Source organism: Erithacus rubecula (genome assembly GCF_903797595.1).
Source record: "Erithacus rubecula genome assembly, chromosome: 2".
Taxonomy (NCBI): Eukaryota; Metazoa; Chordata; class Aves; order Passeriformes; family Muscicapidae; genus Erithacus; species Erithacus rubecula.
Window position 1 is genome coordinate 1353342 of NC_136685.1, and position 15424 is coordinate 1368765.

Below are 15424 nucleotides of genomic sequence, written 5' to 3' on the forward strand. Positions count from 1 at the left end.
AAAAAAAAAAACCAACAAAACTGGGGAAATCTGACATTTGGGAATGAGGGATGGGAAAATGATGGATTTTGGAGAATTCCAGCTGCTGGAAATCCCAAAAATTGCTGTCACAGCCATGAGGACTGGAGGAAGGCTTCTGGAATTCCACATTTTGGGATGAGAATGGTGCTGCAGGTGGGTGAAATTCTGATTTTTCCCAGATCCCTGGTGGCTCATGATGTAATTCCATGTTTTTATCCACAGCCTCACCTCTCCAGAAGAGAAAAGAGGGATGTGGCTCCACAATTCCTGGAATGTGAAGGTGAAGCTTTTTCCTGCTTTGGTGGGGGAAAATCCCATAAAATTTCCATTTTTCCATATTTTTTTCTCCTTCAGAGGAAGAAATCCTCAGGAAATGGATTCCTTGGGATTAAGGACGATGCCTCAGACCTGTTCATATTTTTCCATGGGACAAATCCCATCATTCACAGAGATCCAGGGCCTGGATTTATCCAGATGAAATCCTGGCTGGATCCATCCTGTCAATTTTGTTTTTCTCAGAAATTGTTTGCACCCAATCATCTTCCCAGATCCATGAATCAGAAAATCCAACTCGTGGATTTTTCCATGTCAACCACACGAGCCAGCTCCTCCAGCTGCTGGAAGTGAGGGTTTTTTGGGAATTAAAGAAATTTTGGAAGGAGGAGGTTGCTGGTCCTGGTGCCAGCCAGGAATTCCTTCCCAGATCCCACCTCAAGCTCTCCTTTCCCAGTGGAAACCATTCCCTGTGTCCTGTTATTCCCTCCCTTTCCCCAATCCCAGCTCTCCTTTCCCTCTGCCAAAGGCTCTGAGAATTCCGTGGATCCTCCCCTGATCCAGCTGCACATTCCCAGCTCGCCCAGCCTGGCATTGGATCCATCCCCATCCCCACTCCTCTTTGGGAAGGAATTTCAGGAATTCACTGGGAATTTGGGACTCCAGGAAGGGTCTCCCTTCCCTTTTCCATCCCCAAATTCCATAAAAATCCCTCAGGATGGATCCGGAGTGTCCTGGATCCCAGAATTCTGGAATGGTTTGAGATGGGATCCATGGACCTTCAATCCAGGGTGATCCAGGCTTTCCTTGGAAAATGCCAGGGATTCTCTAGGAATTCCAGCCCAGTCAGGAATTCTTTCCCAAATCCCAGCCAAAGCTGCCCTTTCCCATTTGAAGCCATTCCCTGGCTCCTGTTTTCCCAAATCCCAGCTCTCCTGGAGCCCCTGTGCAAATTCCTTCCATTTTCCACCTCTGGAATTCCATCTGTGCTGGGATTTGTGGCTCTCCTCCCTGTTTTCCTTGGATATCCTGGATTTATCCCTCCTATTCCCACAAATCCCTGATTCCTGAATTTTTCCCCCTCTGGAATTGTCTCCATGTGCTGACATTCCCAGGTCCGTCCCAAAATTTCTGGTCCTCTGGGAGCTCTGGCTTCCCAAATCCATGGAAACCTTGGGAATTCCCTGGGCTCTTTATCCTGGGATATCTCCTGATCCCTGTGGATCCCAAACCTGGATCAGGGATCCAAATCACCCTTGCACACTCAGGATCCACAGCTTTCCAGGAACCTCAATTTCCCACAATTCCAAACAAACTGGAAAAAAAGGAAGGGAAAAAACCCCAAAGCCAAGTGGCTGCTGCTGGAATTGGAAGGGACCAAATCCATCCTTTCCCATTTGGAAAAGGCTGGAGATAATCCCAAAAATTTCATTGTCCAAGCAGGAAGAATTCCAGCTGGGAGAAAGGAATGGATCCTTGGGAGAAGATGAAATCCCCATCCTTGGATACTTGACCTCACCTGAGCCCTGCCCAGTGGTGTTGGGAATCCCTGGGAAATTTTCCCTTTTTTTCCCCTATTTCTCTCCATTCCAACTTTTAACCTGGAAGTTTTGGGTCTTCCCAGCCCCAGGTTTGGGATTGGGCACATCCCATGGTCTGCTGGGTTTTAGGGACAAATTGGGATTTTTTTTGTCTTTGATGTTTTGAAGAGTTGTGGGAGGCCTTGTGTGAAAAATCAACTTTTTTCCATCACTAAGTAGAGGAGGAGGGGCTGGAATTTGACTGTCAGCAGCTCCAGGCCAATATCCTATGGACAGGAATTTCTAGGAGCAGGGATTATTGTTCTCATGGAGCAAAACCATTAAGTAATCCGCTAAATTCCAGAGAAAAAAACCCCCCAAAACAATTGGAAAATCCCTTGGAGTTTATGCGCACGAAAAAGTCTCAAGTTATCCCTAGGGCAGCTCAAAATTGGAAATTTTCCTCGTGGAGTCAAAAAAAAAGGATTTCCCATCCCTGCTCTCCCTATCCTTATCCCAATTCCATCACAGAAAACATTGGGAACAACTGAGCTGCCTCGACATCCAGAGGAATCCATCGCTGTGCCCGACATCCCCGAGCCTGTGCAGAAACCCCAGAGTTTCTGCACGGCTGAGCCGCCAAATGGGAATCTAAAAATAAAACCCAGAGGGAAAATTGCTTTATTTCTTGATCAAGCTGCCGGGCAGCTCCGAATGCGTTCTGGCTTCAGAGAAAATAAGAGAGGGAGCGGATCCAATATTTTTTTTTTTCCTCGTTTTTGCCGAGGGCCGGAGCGCGGAAGGCGCCGGAAAAAGCCGGGGCTGTCACGGTTCCGACGTCAGCGCCATCCGTAATTGTGTCAGCGGTGACAGGACAACAAATTTTCCGGAAGATTTCACCGATTCCGAGCTGGAATTGCGTCTCCTCCCAACGCAGCCTTGGTGCTTTGCTGTTGTGGTGTCACAGCTGAGCGTTGCCCTTTCTCCAGGGGATGGAAAAATCCCGCTCTGACAAATCCAGGATTGAAATTTTGTCCCCCCTGCAGGGACACCAGTTTTCCTTAGATCGTCACAACTTTATCCCTGGATATTTTGTTTCTTTGTTCATTGGCGTGACCCCATGTTCTGGATCACTTAATGGAATTCTCCCTCCTCACCCCAGTTTTTCCCCACGTGTCCGAGCCCTTGCTGCCGGCAGAGCTCCTGACAGAGCAATTTATTACCTCAACACCCGAAATGTCACCGTCCCCGCTGGATTTCAGCCCCGTTTTTGATTGAAATTCTATAAAAAAGAGGTGGGGAAGGTCGGAGCTCTGGGGGCTCGCTCCTGGTTTGAAGCCAAGCATGGGAATGAGGCTTTCAAAACTCTGGAATTGTGGATGTCAAAGGACACCCACCTGCTCTGGGGCTGCCCTGGGCTGCCCCACCTCAGTCTGGGCTGGACAGAGGTGCTGAGAAGCTTTAATTGGGTAATTCCTGATAGAAAAGGCAATTCCATGTGGAAAATCAGAGGATCTACAGGATCCTCCTTCACTGGGAGAGACAGGGACCAAACCCTCCCCAAAACCAGGGATAAAGAGCTGGGAACAGCCAGTGGGGATCCCAATTCCTGCTGGGATGATGGTGGCAGCCCTGGAGATCCAGGATCAACCTACCTGGAGAGCTCCAAGATTTCCAACCTCAGTGTCCTCAGAGGGACAGTTTGGGATTTCATCTCAATTCCTCCCACCAGCAAGGTCCCAGCTTCCAGCCCTCATGGCCTCCTCCTGGGAAAGGATCAAATTTGGGATTGTTTGGGATGGACAGCAGCAGCCAAGTCCAGGGTAAATAAATAAGCACAGAATTTATTCCTGTCCAGAACAACAGGCCCAATTTTAATGCAGAACCAATAAAAGCTGACAGCATCAGGAAAGAGGTGTTTACTCCACCTGGCAGCTCCAAAGTGTCCCCAAATCCTGAAATTTCATCCCTCAAACACAACCATCAGAGCCCATCCTGAGGACAGGGCAGGATTAACACAGGTAACAGGACACCTGGAATGTCCCAAACTCTCCAGGGGGAATGAGACAATCCCAGGGCTGCTCTTCCCAGAGGAGACAATGCCCTGCTTCACAAAATCGTGGAACTGGGAGAGACCACCAGGATCACCAAGTCCAACTCTGGAGCTTTTTGTGGCCGTGGGCTGCAGCAAAAGCAAGTCCGAGAAAGCATTATTCCCAGAATAAATGTTATTCCCAGAATAAGCATTGTTCCCAGGATAAGCACTGTGTCCTTCTCGTTCTTCCAGGATGAGGATCTCCAGGATCATCATTCCAAGCTTTTCACCATGTAGGGCCCTTCCAGCTCGTAGCCAATCTTCCTGTAGTAATTCCTGGTGCCGACACCTGCGAGAAGGAGAACAACAAGGTTTAAATTCCGTGGGGACAGAGCTGGAAAAGCCAGGCCTGGGCAGGACAGGCCCTTCCAAGGAGGGAATTGAGGAGCTCGGCCTCTCCAGACTCTGCGGGGGTGTTTGCTCGTTAGCAGCCGGGCTAATTACGGTGTTGTTGAGCAGGAGCTGCAGCTGCTCCAGCCTGCCCCACGTCCTTTGTCTGGGAGAAGCCGTGGGCTCCGGGACGAGAAACGGGAGACGGAACCCCGCGCACAACAAAGGAGAAGGGCCCAGCTGTGGGATCATTACCGGGAACTGAAGAGCCCTACAGCCCCCAGGCCCATTCCCGTTCCCAGGAATGAGCTCAGCTCCTCTCCAGGTGCTCAAGTGGGCACAGTCTAATTTCCTCCTCGAGCAGGACAGCTCTGAACGTTCTCCGAGAGCCTCTTCCCTCTTGAATGCCCTCATTCCTCTCTTGAAGGTTTTCCTGCAGGAAAGGCAGGACAGGCCCAGCTCTGCATCTTTCCTACCTCAGCTAATTAGTCACAGATGCAGTAATTGCTCGTTGGGCAGGGAGGAGGCGGTGCAGGATGGAGAGGACTCAGCTCTCCGGCCCCTCTTTGCTCTGATCCCTCTCCAGCCTTCCTGGAAACTCCAGAGCTCTCCAGGAATCAGCTGGAGCAGGCAGGGAATGACCCTGGTAACCCTTTCCTGCCACGGTGCTGCCTCCACGGCTGCTCGGACAGGTTTGGGTAAAACGACCCTCAGTTGTTCCCTAAATGCACATTTCAGGAACTCCTGAATGGTGCAAGATCCCAAAAAATGCCCATCCAGTATCCTCCTCTTCCTTGGACCTGGATGGTCTTTAAGGTCAACCACAGCCACTCCTGGATTCATCCCACGATTCCAAATGGGATCAATTTAAGGTGTGAAATGTCCTCGTGTCCCTGGAAAACCACAAAAAGCCCCAAGCAAAGTCCCTGTGACATCACAGTGGAGCCAGGACCAGGAACACCCAGGGGACCCAAATTCACTCTGCTTTTGGAACCTGAAATCAAAGAAAAGCCCCAAAAAAACCAAACACATCAATTCCCCTCCTCCTGATCCCTGTCTGGAAGGGTTGGGACCTCTGACTTGGGACTTTCATCAACATCTTGCCCAAAAAACATCCCCTGGGTTCATCAGCAGAGCAGTTGGGGTGCAAAACACAGATTTTGGATCTGGAAGATCATCCACAACCCAGAACTTGGATAAAGGGTCAGCAATACCTCAAGCTGAAGGACAACCAAATAATTCAACCAATGGTTTTAAAACCACCTCCATCAGAGTTCTTTCAAAAATTACCCTTTTTTAATTGATTCCTTGGAAAACATGAGAGGTTTGAAGGCAACGTCTCAAATCATGAATCCCAAAACTGTTAAGAGACACGAGTTGGGTGCCAATCTTCCTCTCTGGGTTCCAGCCATCAAGGACATGATGTGTCCCAAGTGTCTCCATCATCATCCCAGCCCTGCTCATGGCAGTAACTTCTCCCCAAAAATGTCCTTCAGCAGGAAATCTTCCCTGGAGAAGCCTCAGGACCCGCAGGAAGCCCTGGACTGGAGCAGGTCCCCATGGAGATGGTGATGTCCAGAGCTGGAGAAGAACCTTGGAATGGCCAACATTCCTGGAAGGTCTCCAGGATCTCTTACTGAATTTTGTTGCTCTGATTTACCCCAAACATGCCCCAGAGCCGGTGGGACCTGTGCAGGCAGAACCTTCCCCCTGCTCCAAGCTCCACCCATATTTTCTAAGGAAAAGAAATCCTCTAAGAAATATCCCAAAAGAAATATCCTGCAGGATTTTAAGAGTAAAACAAAAAACTGGGCTTTCTGAGCCAGAACTGGCTGAATTCCTCACCCTGCAGCGTTAAGCCAGGGATGAAATGTTAAATATTCCACATCTGACTGTGCCAGAGCTCAGGCTGAGCTCAGCAGAGCAGGATTCATCCTGATCCAGAGGCTCTGATCCACCTGCCTGGATGGAAAGCCATGGCCAGGAGCCAGGGGAGGCTTTAGGGAATTGTCCCTTCCCCAAAATCGAGTGACATCCTCTGACAACGGCAAATTTAATTCCTGTTTCGGAGCACTTGAATCGTGGTGAAAGCTGCTGATAACCCCCACAAAAAAAACCTGGAATTCACATTTAAATATATTTTGGAAGCCTGCCTAGAGCAGGGGACAGAGGGAAGTGGCTCAAGCACCAGGACAGACACATGGTGGCCCAGAGGGACGGGACCGTGGCAGAACCAGCCCATAAATCCATAAATCCATAAATCCCCATCTCTGACTCAGCCCTGCTGCGCTGGAATATCCCAGTATCCTCCAAGATCCCTCAGCCATGGCTCACCAGGCACGGAAACTGAGTGAAAATGAGGTTGTTTCAGCATCATTAACGACCTCCTAATGGTTCATAAAATTTCTGCAGCAGAGAACTCGCCGGGACACACCGGGGACTTCATCTCCGCGTCGTTCCTGGCAACTGCTGGGATCTTCTGGGTACATCCTGACTCCCCCTCCAAATATTCCAGGGATAACCTGAGCCAGCTGAGCTTCCCAGTGCCTCACCCCACTGAGGTGTGATTTTCCAGGGTTTTTTGGGGAGCTTGCCTGTGGAAAAGGGAGCCTGAACATGCCAGGTGGACCTGGATACCTGTGGGTCTCTGGTGAGTACGATTGTGCTTCAAGGGTGCTGGGAAAAGGATCAACCAATGAGGACAGGAAGGTGTTTTTCCAGAAAAACTGTGGGTTCTCATCCCTGGAATGTTCCAGTTGGACAGGGCTTGGAGCAGCCTGGGATGGTGGGAGGTGCCCCTGCCCATGGAACTGGATGGGATTTCAGGATCTTTCCCTCCCAAACCATCCTGGAATTCTGTGGAAGAACGATGTGACGTTCACCAAAATACAACAGATTTCACCCAGAATGAGCAGCGAGTCTCAAGCCAGACACAGGAATTTGGGATGGCTGTGGAGATTTGGGATGGTTACAGGGATTTGGGATGGTTACAGAGATTTGGGACAGCCAAAGGGATTTGGGACAGCCACAGATTTGGGATGTCTGCAGGGATTTGGGATGGTCACAGCAATTTGGGATGGCCACAGGGATTTGAGATGTCCCAAACTGCTTCTCTTGGCACAACTGAGGCTGTGCCAGTGCCATATAAGGGGAATGCTCTGCCACAGCTGGAATTTCACTTTCTATGGAAAAGTCACAGAGAAGGAAGTGACAAAATCTGTCACCTCCAGCATTCCAAGGATACAGAAGGCACCGAGCCGGGCAAGAAGCGCAGGAGCTGCTGCTGCCACAGGACAGAGCAAAAACTTCCCATTTTTAAGCCAAAAAGGAAACCAGAGCTCCAGCAACATCTCCAGGGTGACTCCAAGGCCATCACTGAGGACACTAAAGTGACATTTCAGTGTCACTCCCAGCTTGGAGTTTGACATCACCGTGAGTGAAGGAACGCAACCTGAGGCTGCAAAAAGAGAAATTTTAGGGTTTTTTTAAAAAATCCTGCTTTGATCTGCACCAAGCTCACGGTGACACCTGTGTCCCCAAGCCTTGACCCCAAAGCAAAGCTGACTCCTGGGGACATTCCAGGGTTTGCTTTGGAGCAGGACCTCGCCCTTCAAGCTGGCAGCACCAATTTATGGGCTGAAGGGTCAAATCCAGGCTTTAAATCCATGGAAATGCAGGAAAATAGGAAGAGGGAGGGGTTTTTTTCCCTTTGTTGTGTTCTGGATGCTGAAAACTCCAGTTCCCAAACTGGAGCTGGGAATGTGCAGCAGCTCCATCCACGATCTTCCCTGAGTTTCTTTTGGTGTTTCTGCTTCCCACTGGGCTGGGATTTATCTCCACGAAAAACACAAAGCTGTTTCATGTGAATCCCAACAAATCCCCAAACAGGAAAAACGGGGAGCAGGCAGAGGATCAGAGATAACCAAAACCTGCCTTATCAGCACTGAGGAAATGGGGGAAAATCCCACTTTTTAACAATGCTGAGAAAACCAGGGCATGCCAGAGCAATGCAGAAAAATTCTGAATTTAGGGGAACCAAGGAATGATCCCTACAGCAAAGGGTTTTATTTTAAATCAGAGAATTGGCAATGCATCTTCTGGAAGTTCCTGAGGACATAAAAATCCTTGGAAAATTGGAGAGTTTTGGAAGTGTTGCCCAGTATCCTGGAATGGTTTGGGCTGGGAGGGACCTCAAAGCTCATCCAGTTCCATCCCTCTTCCATGGGCAGGGGACACCTCCCACTGTCCCAGGCTGCTCCAAACATTGTCCATGGACACTTCCAGGGATCCAGGGGCAGCCCCAGATTCTGGGAAACACGTGCCAGAGCCTCATTCCCTCTGAGAATACAGGAACCTGGCATTATTTATTTAAAAGCTAATTAAAATCCCATTTAACATCACTGACCCTGCTTTAAATCAGAACTCTGGAGTCAATTTTGGATTATTTTTTCCTAACCTTGCTGCCTGATGATTCCAAAACAAGAATCCTGCCTCAGAATGAGCAGCAGAGCCAAACCCCAGCTGTGCCCAAACCGTTTGTTGGACCTGCGGGAGGAACCCGCCCCCGAAATCCTCTGGTTTTTAATGTCAAATACAAATTGGGATTTTTTTTCTTTATTTCTTTTTCTCTCCCTCCCTGTTCCTGGCTGGAATGCTTCCCGGAGATTTTAAATTACTGTTTTCACAGCCCCTGTGTCTGGCAGGGAGGCTCTGTCACGGCACAGCCCCGAGCAGCCACGATGCCACAGCTGGGGGAATTTGAAATCACAAAGCTGTGATAGAAAAGGAGGTTTTTGGGGAAAAAAAAAAAAAAAAGAACAAAATAAAAGAGAGTTTTCTGAAGTTTGAGTGTCATTCGTCAACTCAGCAACTGCAAAACATCGGTGGCATGGAGATCTGAGATGGGATTATTTGTGACCCTGATCCGTGGGCAGAAAATTTGGGGTATCCTTGGAATTGCCCTCCAGCCTCCCAAAAATTCCTGCTCCACTTAAATCCAGAGTGGATTTGATGGGAATATGGAGATGGAAAACCATCCTGATGGGGCTGGATTTGATGAGAATGCAGAGAAATGCAGAACATTCCTGATGGGGCTGATCCAACTTCTCAACCAGAGAAATAAAATAAAAACCAGGAAAAAAACAACAACACCTGAACAGCATTTTTGGGGAAAAAAAACCATATGAAATAATGAAAGGTTGAATTACAGAAGTGATTTTTGAAGGTGAGACCCATCCCAGAGATTCCAGATGGGGAGATTCCATCTCATTGATCATTTTATGATGGAAGTAACGTTTCTTTAATGCCCCCACAGCCCTGCCTGCCCCTGGCCAGCAAACTCCAGCAACAGCAGAAGGCAGAGCTGGTGGAAAATGAAATATTTAGGAGAAAATTTTGTAAATTCCGTGAGGATTGAATGAATTGCTGCTGTGGTGTGGCCGTGGGGCATCGGGAGGGATGGGACAGAACTCACAGAAATAACAGAAATAAATAACAGAAATAAATAACAGAAATAACACTGCTGGTAAAAAGGACTGAGAAGGAGCAGCAGGGGGAAAACCCTCCCAAAATTCTCCATGTTTTTGCTTTGTTGCCCCTCTAGGCAGAGTTCCTCCTTGGAATTCCCATCCCTGGAAGAGTTCAAGGAAAGGCTGGGATAGAGGAAAGTGGAATCTCATCCACAGGGTGGGACAGGGGGCTTTAAAGCCTCTCCCAACCCAAACCTTTTGGGATTTGGTGGCACAAATAAGCCAATCCCAGCTCGGGATGGTTTTATTCCAGCTCCTGGGATGATCCCAGTGGTGGAGCTGGAGCTGCCTGACATCACCAGGAATTCAGAGAGTTAAAATAAATCAACCCCAGCTCTTCCAAATTTTTCCTACTCTGCTGTTCTGAGCACTTCAGCCCTGTATTCTTTTTTCCCAGTTTGTGGGATGATCCCAAACTGGAGCTGCCTGGCATCACACAAATTCAGAGAGTTAAAATAAACCAATCCCAGCCCTGGATATTTTTTTGGATGTTAATTTTCCCAACTCTTGGGATGATTGATCCCAGTGATGGAGCTGGAACTGCCTGGCATCACCAGGAATTCAGAGAGTTAAAATAAATCAATTCCAGCACTGGATTCTTTTTTCCCAGTTCATGGGATGATCCCAAACTGGAGCTGCCTGACATCACCAGGAATTGAGAGAGTGAAAATAAACCAGTCCCAGCCCTGGATTCTTTTTCCCAGTTTGTGGGATGATCCCAAGCTGGAGCTGCCTGATATCACCAGGAATTCAGAGAGTTAAAATAAACCAATCCCAGCTCTGGATGGTTTTATCCCAGTTCATGGGATGATCCCAAACTGGAGCTGCCTGGCATCACCTGGAATTGAGAGAGTGAAAATCAATCAATTCCAGCACTGGATTCTTTTTTCCCAGTTCATGGGATGATCCCAAACTGGAGCTGCCTGACATCACCCAGAACTGAGAGAGTGAAAATAAACCAGTCCCAGCTCTGGATGGTTTTATCCCAGTTCATGGGACGATCCCAAGCTGGAGCTGCCTGGCATCACCAGGAATTGAGAGAGTTAAAATAAATCAATTCCAGCCCTGGATTCTTTTTTCCCAGTTTGTGGGATGATCCCAAGCTGGAGCTGCCTGACATCACCCAGAATTGAGAGAGTTAAAATAAACCAGTCCCAGCCCTGGATGGTTTTTCCGGGATGATCCCAGGCTGCCGTCACCTGCTCCCGCCGAGCACTCGGCCGTGACCCGTCCCTGGCCCGTGGCCACGTCAATTTTCTCCTCGAGAGCCCCCGAAAGGCGGCCTGGGATCATGGAAATGAGCTCAGGGTGAGGCTCAGACTCTGCCCCGAGCCTCCGGGAGGCCAGGCCTGGTTTAAGGGATGAAAAGCTGCTCCCAGGGGAAGGAGGATCCAGCCTGGACCTGGAGCAGGAGACAAGGACACGGAGCTGTGCAAGGAGCCAGAGCCAGCACAGCTGGGATTTACTGAGCCAGGCTTAGGGCCACACAAGGGTTTACTGAGCTGGGCTTAGGGCTACACAAGGGATTTACTGAGCCAGGCTTAGGGCCACACAAGGGATTTACTGAGCTGGATTTAGGGCCACACAAGGGATTTACTGAGCCAGGCTTAGGGCCACACAAGGGATTTACTGAGCTGGATTTAGGACCACACAAGGGATTTACTGAGCCGGGCTTAGGGCCACACAAGGGATTTACTGAGCTGGGTTTAGGGCCACACAAGGGATTTACTGAGCCAGGCTTAGGGCCACACAAGGGATTTACTGAGCTGGATTTAGGGCTACACAAGGGATTTACTGAGCCAGGCTTAGGGCCACACAAGGGATTTACTGAGCTGGATTTAGGGCCACACAAGGGATTTACTGAGCCAGGCTTAGGGCCACACAAGGGATTTACTGAGCCAGGCTTAGGGCCACACAAGGGATTTACTGAGCCAGGCTTAGGGCCACACAAGGGATTTACTGAGCCAGGCTTAGGGCCACACAAGGGATTTACTGAGCCAGGCTTAGGGCCACACAAGGGATTTACTGAGCCAGGCTTAGGGCCACACAAGGGATTTATTGAGCCAGGCTTAGGGCCACACAAGGGATTTACTGAGCCGGGCTTAGGGCCACACAAGGGATTTACTGAGCTGGGTTTAAGGCCACACAAGGGATTTACTGAGCCAGGCTTAGGGCCACACAAGGGATTTACTGAGCCAGGCTTAGGGCCACACAAGGGATTTACTGAGCTGGATTTAGGGCCACACAAGGGATTTACTGAGCCAGGCTTAGGGCCACACAAGGGATTTACTGAGCCAGGCTTAGGGCCACACAAGGGATTTACTGAGCTGGATTTAGGGCCACACAAGGGATTTACTGAGCTGGATTTAGGGCCACACAAGGGATTTACTGAGCTGGGCTTAGGGCCACACAAGGGATTTACTGAGCTGGATTTAGGGCCACACAAGGGATTTACTGAGCCAGGCTTAGGGCCACACAAGGGATCTGCAGCCCGAGGCTGTCCCTGCTCTTGGGGGAGCCACAGCAGCTTCTCCTGCTGGATCCCAGTTTGGATTTGCTGAATTCCAGTCTGGATTCATAGAATCCCAGTCTGGATTCACTGGATCCCAGTTTGGATTCACTGAATCCCAGTTTGGAATCACTGCTTCCCAGCCTGGACTTGCTGGATCCCAGTTTCAAGTTTCTGAATTCCAGTTTTGATTTGCTGAATCCCAGTTGGGATTCCCTGGATCCCAGGTTTGGATTTGCTGGATCCCAATTGGATTTGCTGAGTTCCAGTTGGTAAGTTTGGATTCACTGCATCCCAGTTTGGTTTTGCTGGATCCCAGTTTGGACTTGCTGAATCCCAGTTTGGAATCACTAAATCCCAGTTGGGATTTGCTGGATCCTAGTTGGGATTCCCTGAATCTCAGTTTGGATTTGCTGGATCCCAGTTTGGACTTGCTGAATCCCAGTTTGGATTCCCTGGATCCCAGTTTGGAATCATGAATCAGGGCTGCACAGGGGAGCCCAGGACAATCACAGTGAAGTTCTGGGCTGGAAGCGATTTTTTGGATCGTCCCATTCCAACCCCAACACCTTCCCAGAGCAGGAAGGACAAACCAACACCCCTCAAACAAAAAAAACAAAAACCCCAAAGGATTTGTCATTCCAAAGTACCAGAGTTGTCATTTCATGGAATTTTCAAGGAATTCTGGATGTCTCCAGAATCTGAGATGAACCAGAACCTCTGGGTGGTGTTCAGGGGGAGCACAAAGGTTTGGGAATATTTGGATCCCAAAATATTTGGATTTTTGGGGGTCAGTGGGAGAGGCAGGAGCATTCCCAGCATTCTGGAATTCTCTCCCACATTCCCATCACCAGTGCTGATTTAAGGGAACAGCTGGAAGGGTTTGCTCTGGGATCAGGGTCAGATGGGGCTAATTATGGGATGTCAAGCCTCAAAGTCAGAGTAACAGCCAGAGGAGCCATCAAGGGGACGGCAGGAAAGGTTCCAAGGACAGAGCTTTGTCCTCTGCACCCACATCCAGAGTTATCCCGTTATTCCAGCCCCAGGAATGGTGGGAATCCGTGGGGATTTCATGGGAAGGGGTGAGGAGGGAAGCTCAGGGGTTTTACAGGATGAAAAATCCCTGGGAAATGCTCCCAGCTCTGATCCGACCCCACTTCCAACTGCTGGGAATTCCAAATCGCCTTCGTTTCATCATTAATCTGATTTCTTATTAATTATCACCTGATCTGAGTTCAGAAATTGTGGATTTGGGAAGGAAGGAAGGATTCCAGGAAGGATTTCAGGAAGGAAGGAATCCCAAGGATTCCTGACATTTTCACCTCTGTTCCTACATTCCATGTAGGATTTGCCTCCATATTAATACACACAATATTAATACTGACATAAAAACTTCCAGCCAGGACACTTTGGAGAATCCCAACTTATCCCTGATTAAGGACAGCAAATATCCCACTCATTCCTGCCCCAAAATCCCAGCTAATCCAACATCAAACCCGTTTTCAGAGCTGTCACATCAGCAAACCTCCAAAATTTGAGTCCATCCCGACCCAGAGGCAGGAATTCCCTGCTCCAGGTTTATCCTTGGATTTTCCAAACCCCTCTAATTAATTCCTTTTCCAAAGGCCATCAATCCTGGAGCAGACAAACACCAACTCATTATTTCCACTTATCTGGGGCCACTTCTCTTAACAGCAGCCCTGAGATTGGCAGTTCTGAAACCAGCAGCTCTGGGATGGAAGGAAAGCTCCAGGGAGCCTTCCCAGACCCCACCATCCCGATTTCTCCAGTGATTTATTCATTCCAGGGCAGAAATGAGGCCACTCTGGGCTGCCCCTGGATAAATCCTGTGATTTATCAGCATTTCCAGCTTCTCTCCATGGAAATTCCTGGTTTCAGGTGGATTTAGCACCGTGGGATGCTGCTGAAATTCACGATGGGAAAAGGGGAAGGAGGAGGATCCTGATTTTCTCTGGCACAGGAACCAAGTGTCCCCAGAGTCAGACACTCCAGACCCCAAAAAAAACACGGAATTAGTTAAATTTCTCCTCAGGATCGTGGATTCCTTTGGGAATCCCAAAGATCTGGATGCCTGGAAAAGCCCTTCATTCCCATTTTTTTCAGGATTGTGACATCTCCCATGGTTTCACATTCCCAGGAACAGCCAAGGATTTCAGAGCCTGGAAAAACCCTCCATGAATTGGATTTTTGGGATTGTGACACCTCTGTTGGCTTCACATTCCCAGAAAGAATTCCACCAAGGATTTGTGGGATTGGAAAAATCCATGCCCTGGATTTTTGGGATTGTGGCACTTTCTGTGGCCACAGCCACCCCAACCTGAGCTCTCTGCTCCTGATCCTCACCAGGAGGCAATCAGGGATTAATTAATTATTCCATTCCCATCTTCAGGTTTGGATCCAAGATTTTTACAGCAGGAAGATGAAAATTCCAGGATCTCATGGTCGAGGAAAGGGAAAAGATTGTGCCTAAAATCCACCAGATTCCATATTTTTCCTTTTGGGAAAATTATATTCTGTTGGAAATGCAACTTTGAAAAGGCTCCTGTGTTAAAAAATTCCATTTCCAACCCCAAAATTTCATCCTCTGACAGAGAAAAAACTCCTGGCTGCATTTTTATTCTGGATAAAACCTCTGGGAGGAGGACTGGGATTCAGCATCTCCAAGGAAACTGCTGGAAAACCTGTGGATCCTGGAGAAATTGCAGGATATTGTGCTTGGCACTCCAGGGATACAAACAGAATCCAGGTGGAATTCCCAGTTCAGATTGACACCAAAATGGAAGAGAGAAATTACTGGGAGATGGAATAATGGAATTCCAGAATCCAGGTGGAATTCCCAGTTCAGACTGACACCAAACAGGAACAGAAAGAGGGAAATGATTGGGAGATGGAATCATGGAATTCCAGAATCCAGGTGGAATTCCCAGTTCAGACTGACACCAAACAGCAGCAGAAATTGGGAAACCAATGGGAAATGGAATAATGGAATTCCAGACTGGTTCAGGTGGAAAGGGACCTTCAATCCCATTCCAACCCCTCCCATGATCTCAGGTTGCTCCCAATTTTCCTTGGACACTCCCAGGATGGAGCAGCTCTGGGGACAACAAGCAAACAGAATCCAGAAAAT

At 48.7% G+C, this 15424-nt stretch overlaps 1 protein-coding gene across 1 annotated transcript in view; it reads right to left on the reverse strand.

The window, feature by feature from the left end:
- Positions 1–3638: 3638 nt before the first annotated feature.
- ELP3 (elongator acetyltransferase complex subunit 3) overlaps positions 3639–15424 on the reverse strand; it is an 82403-nt gene continuing 70617 nt past the window's right edge. Inside the window, exon 15 of the mRNA XM_079298200.1 lies at positions 3639–4198. Coding sequence (XP_079154326.1) covers positions 4122–4198 — 77 coding nt within the window. The 3' untranslated portion in view covers positions 3639–4121. The remainder of the gene's footprint in view (positions 4199–15424) is intronic.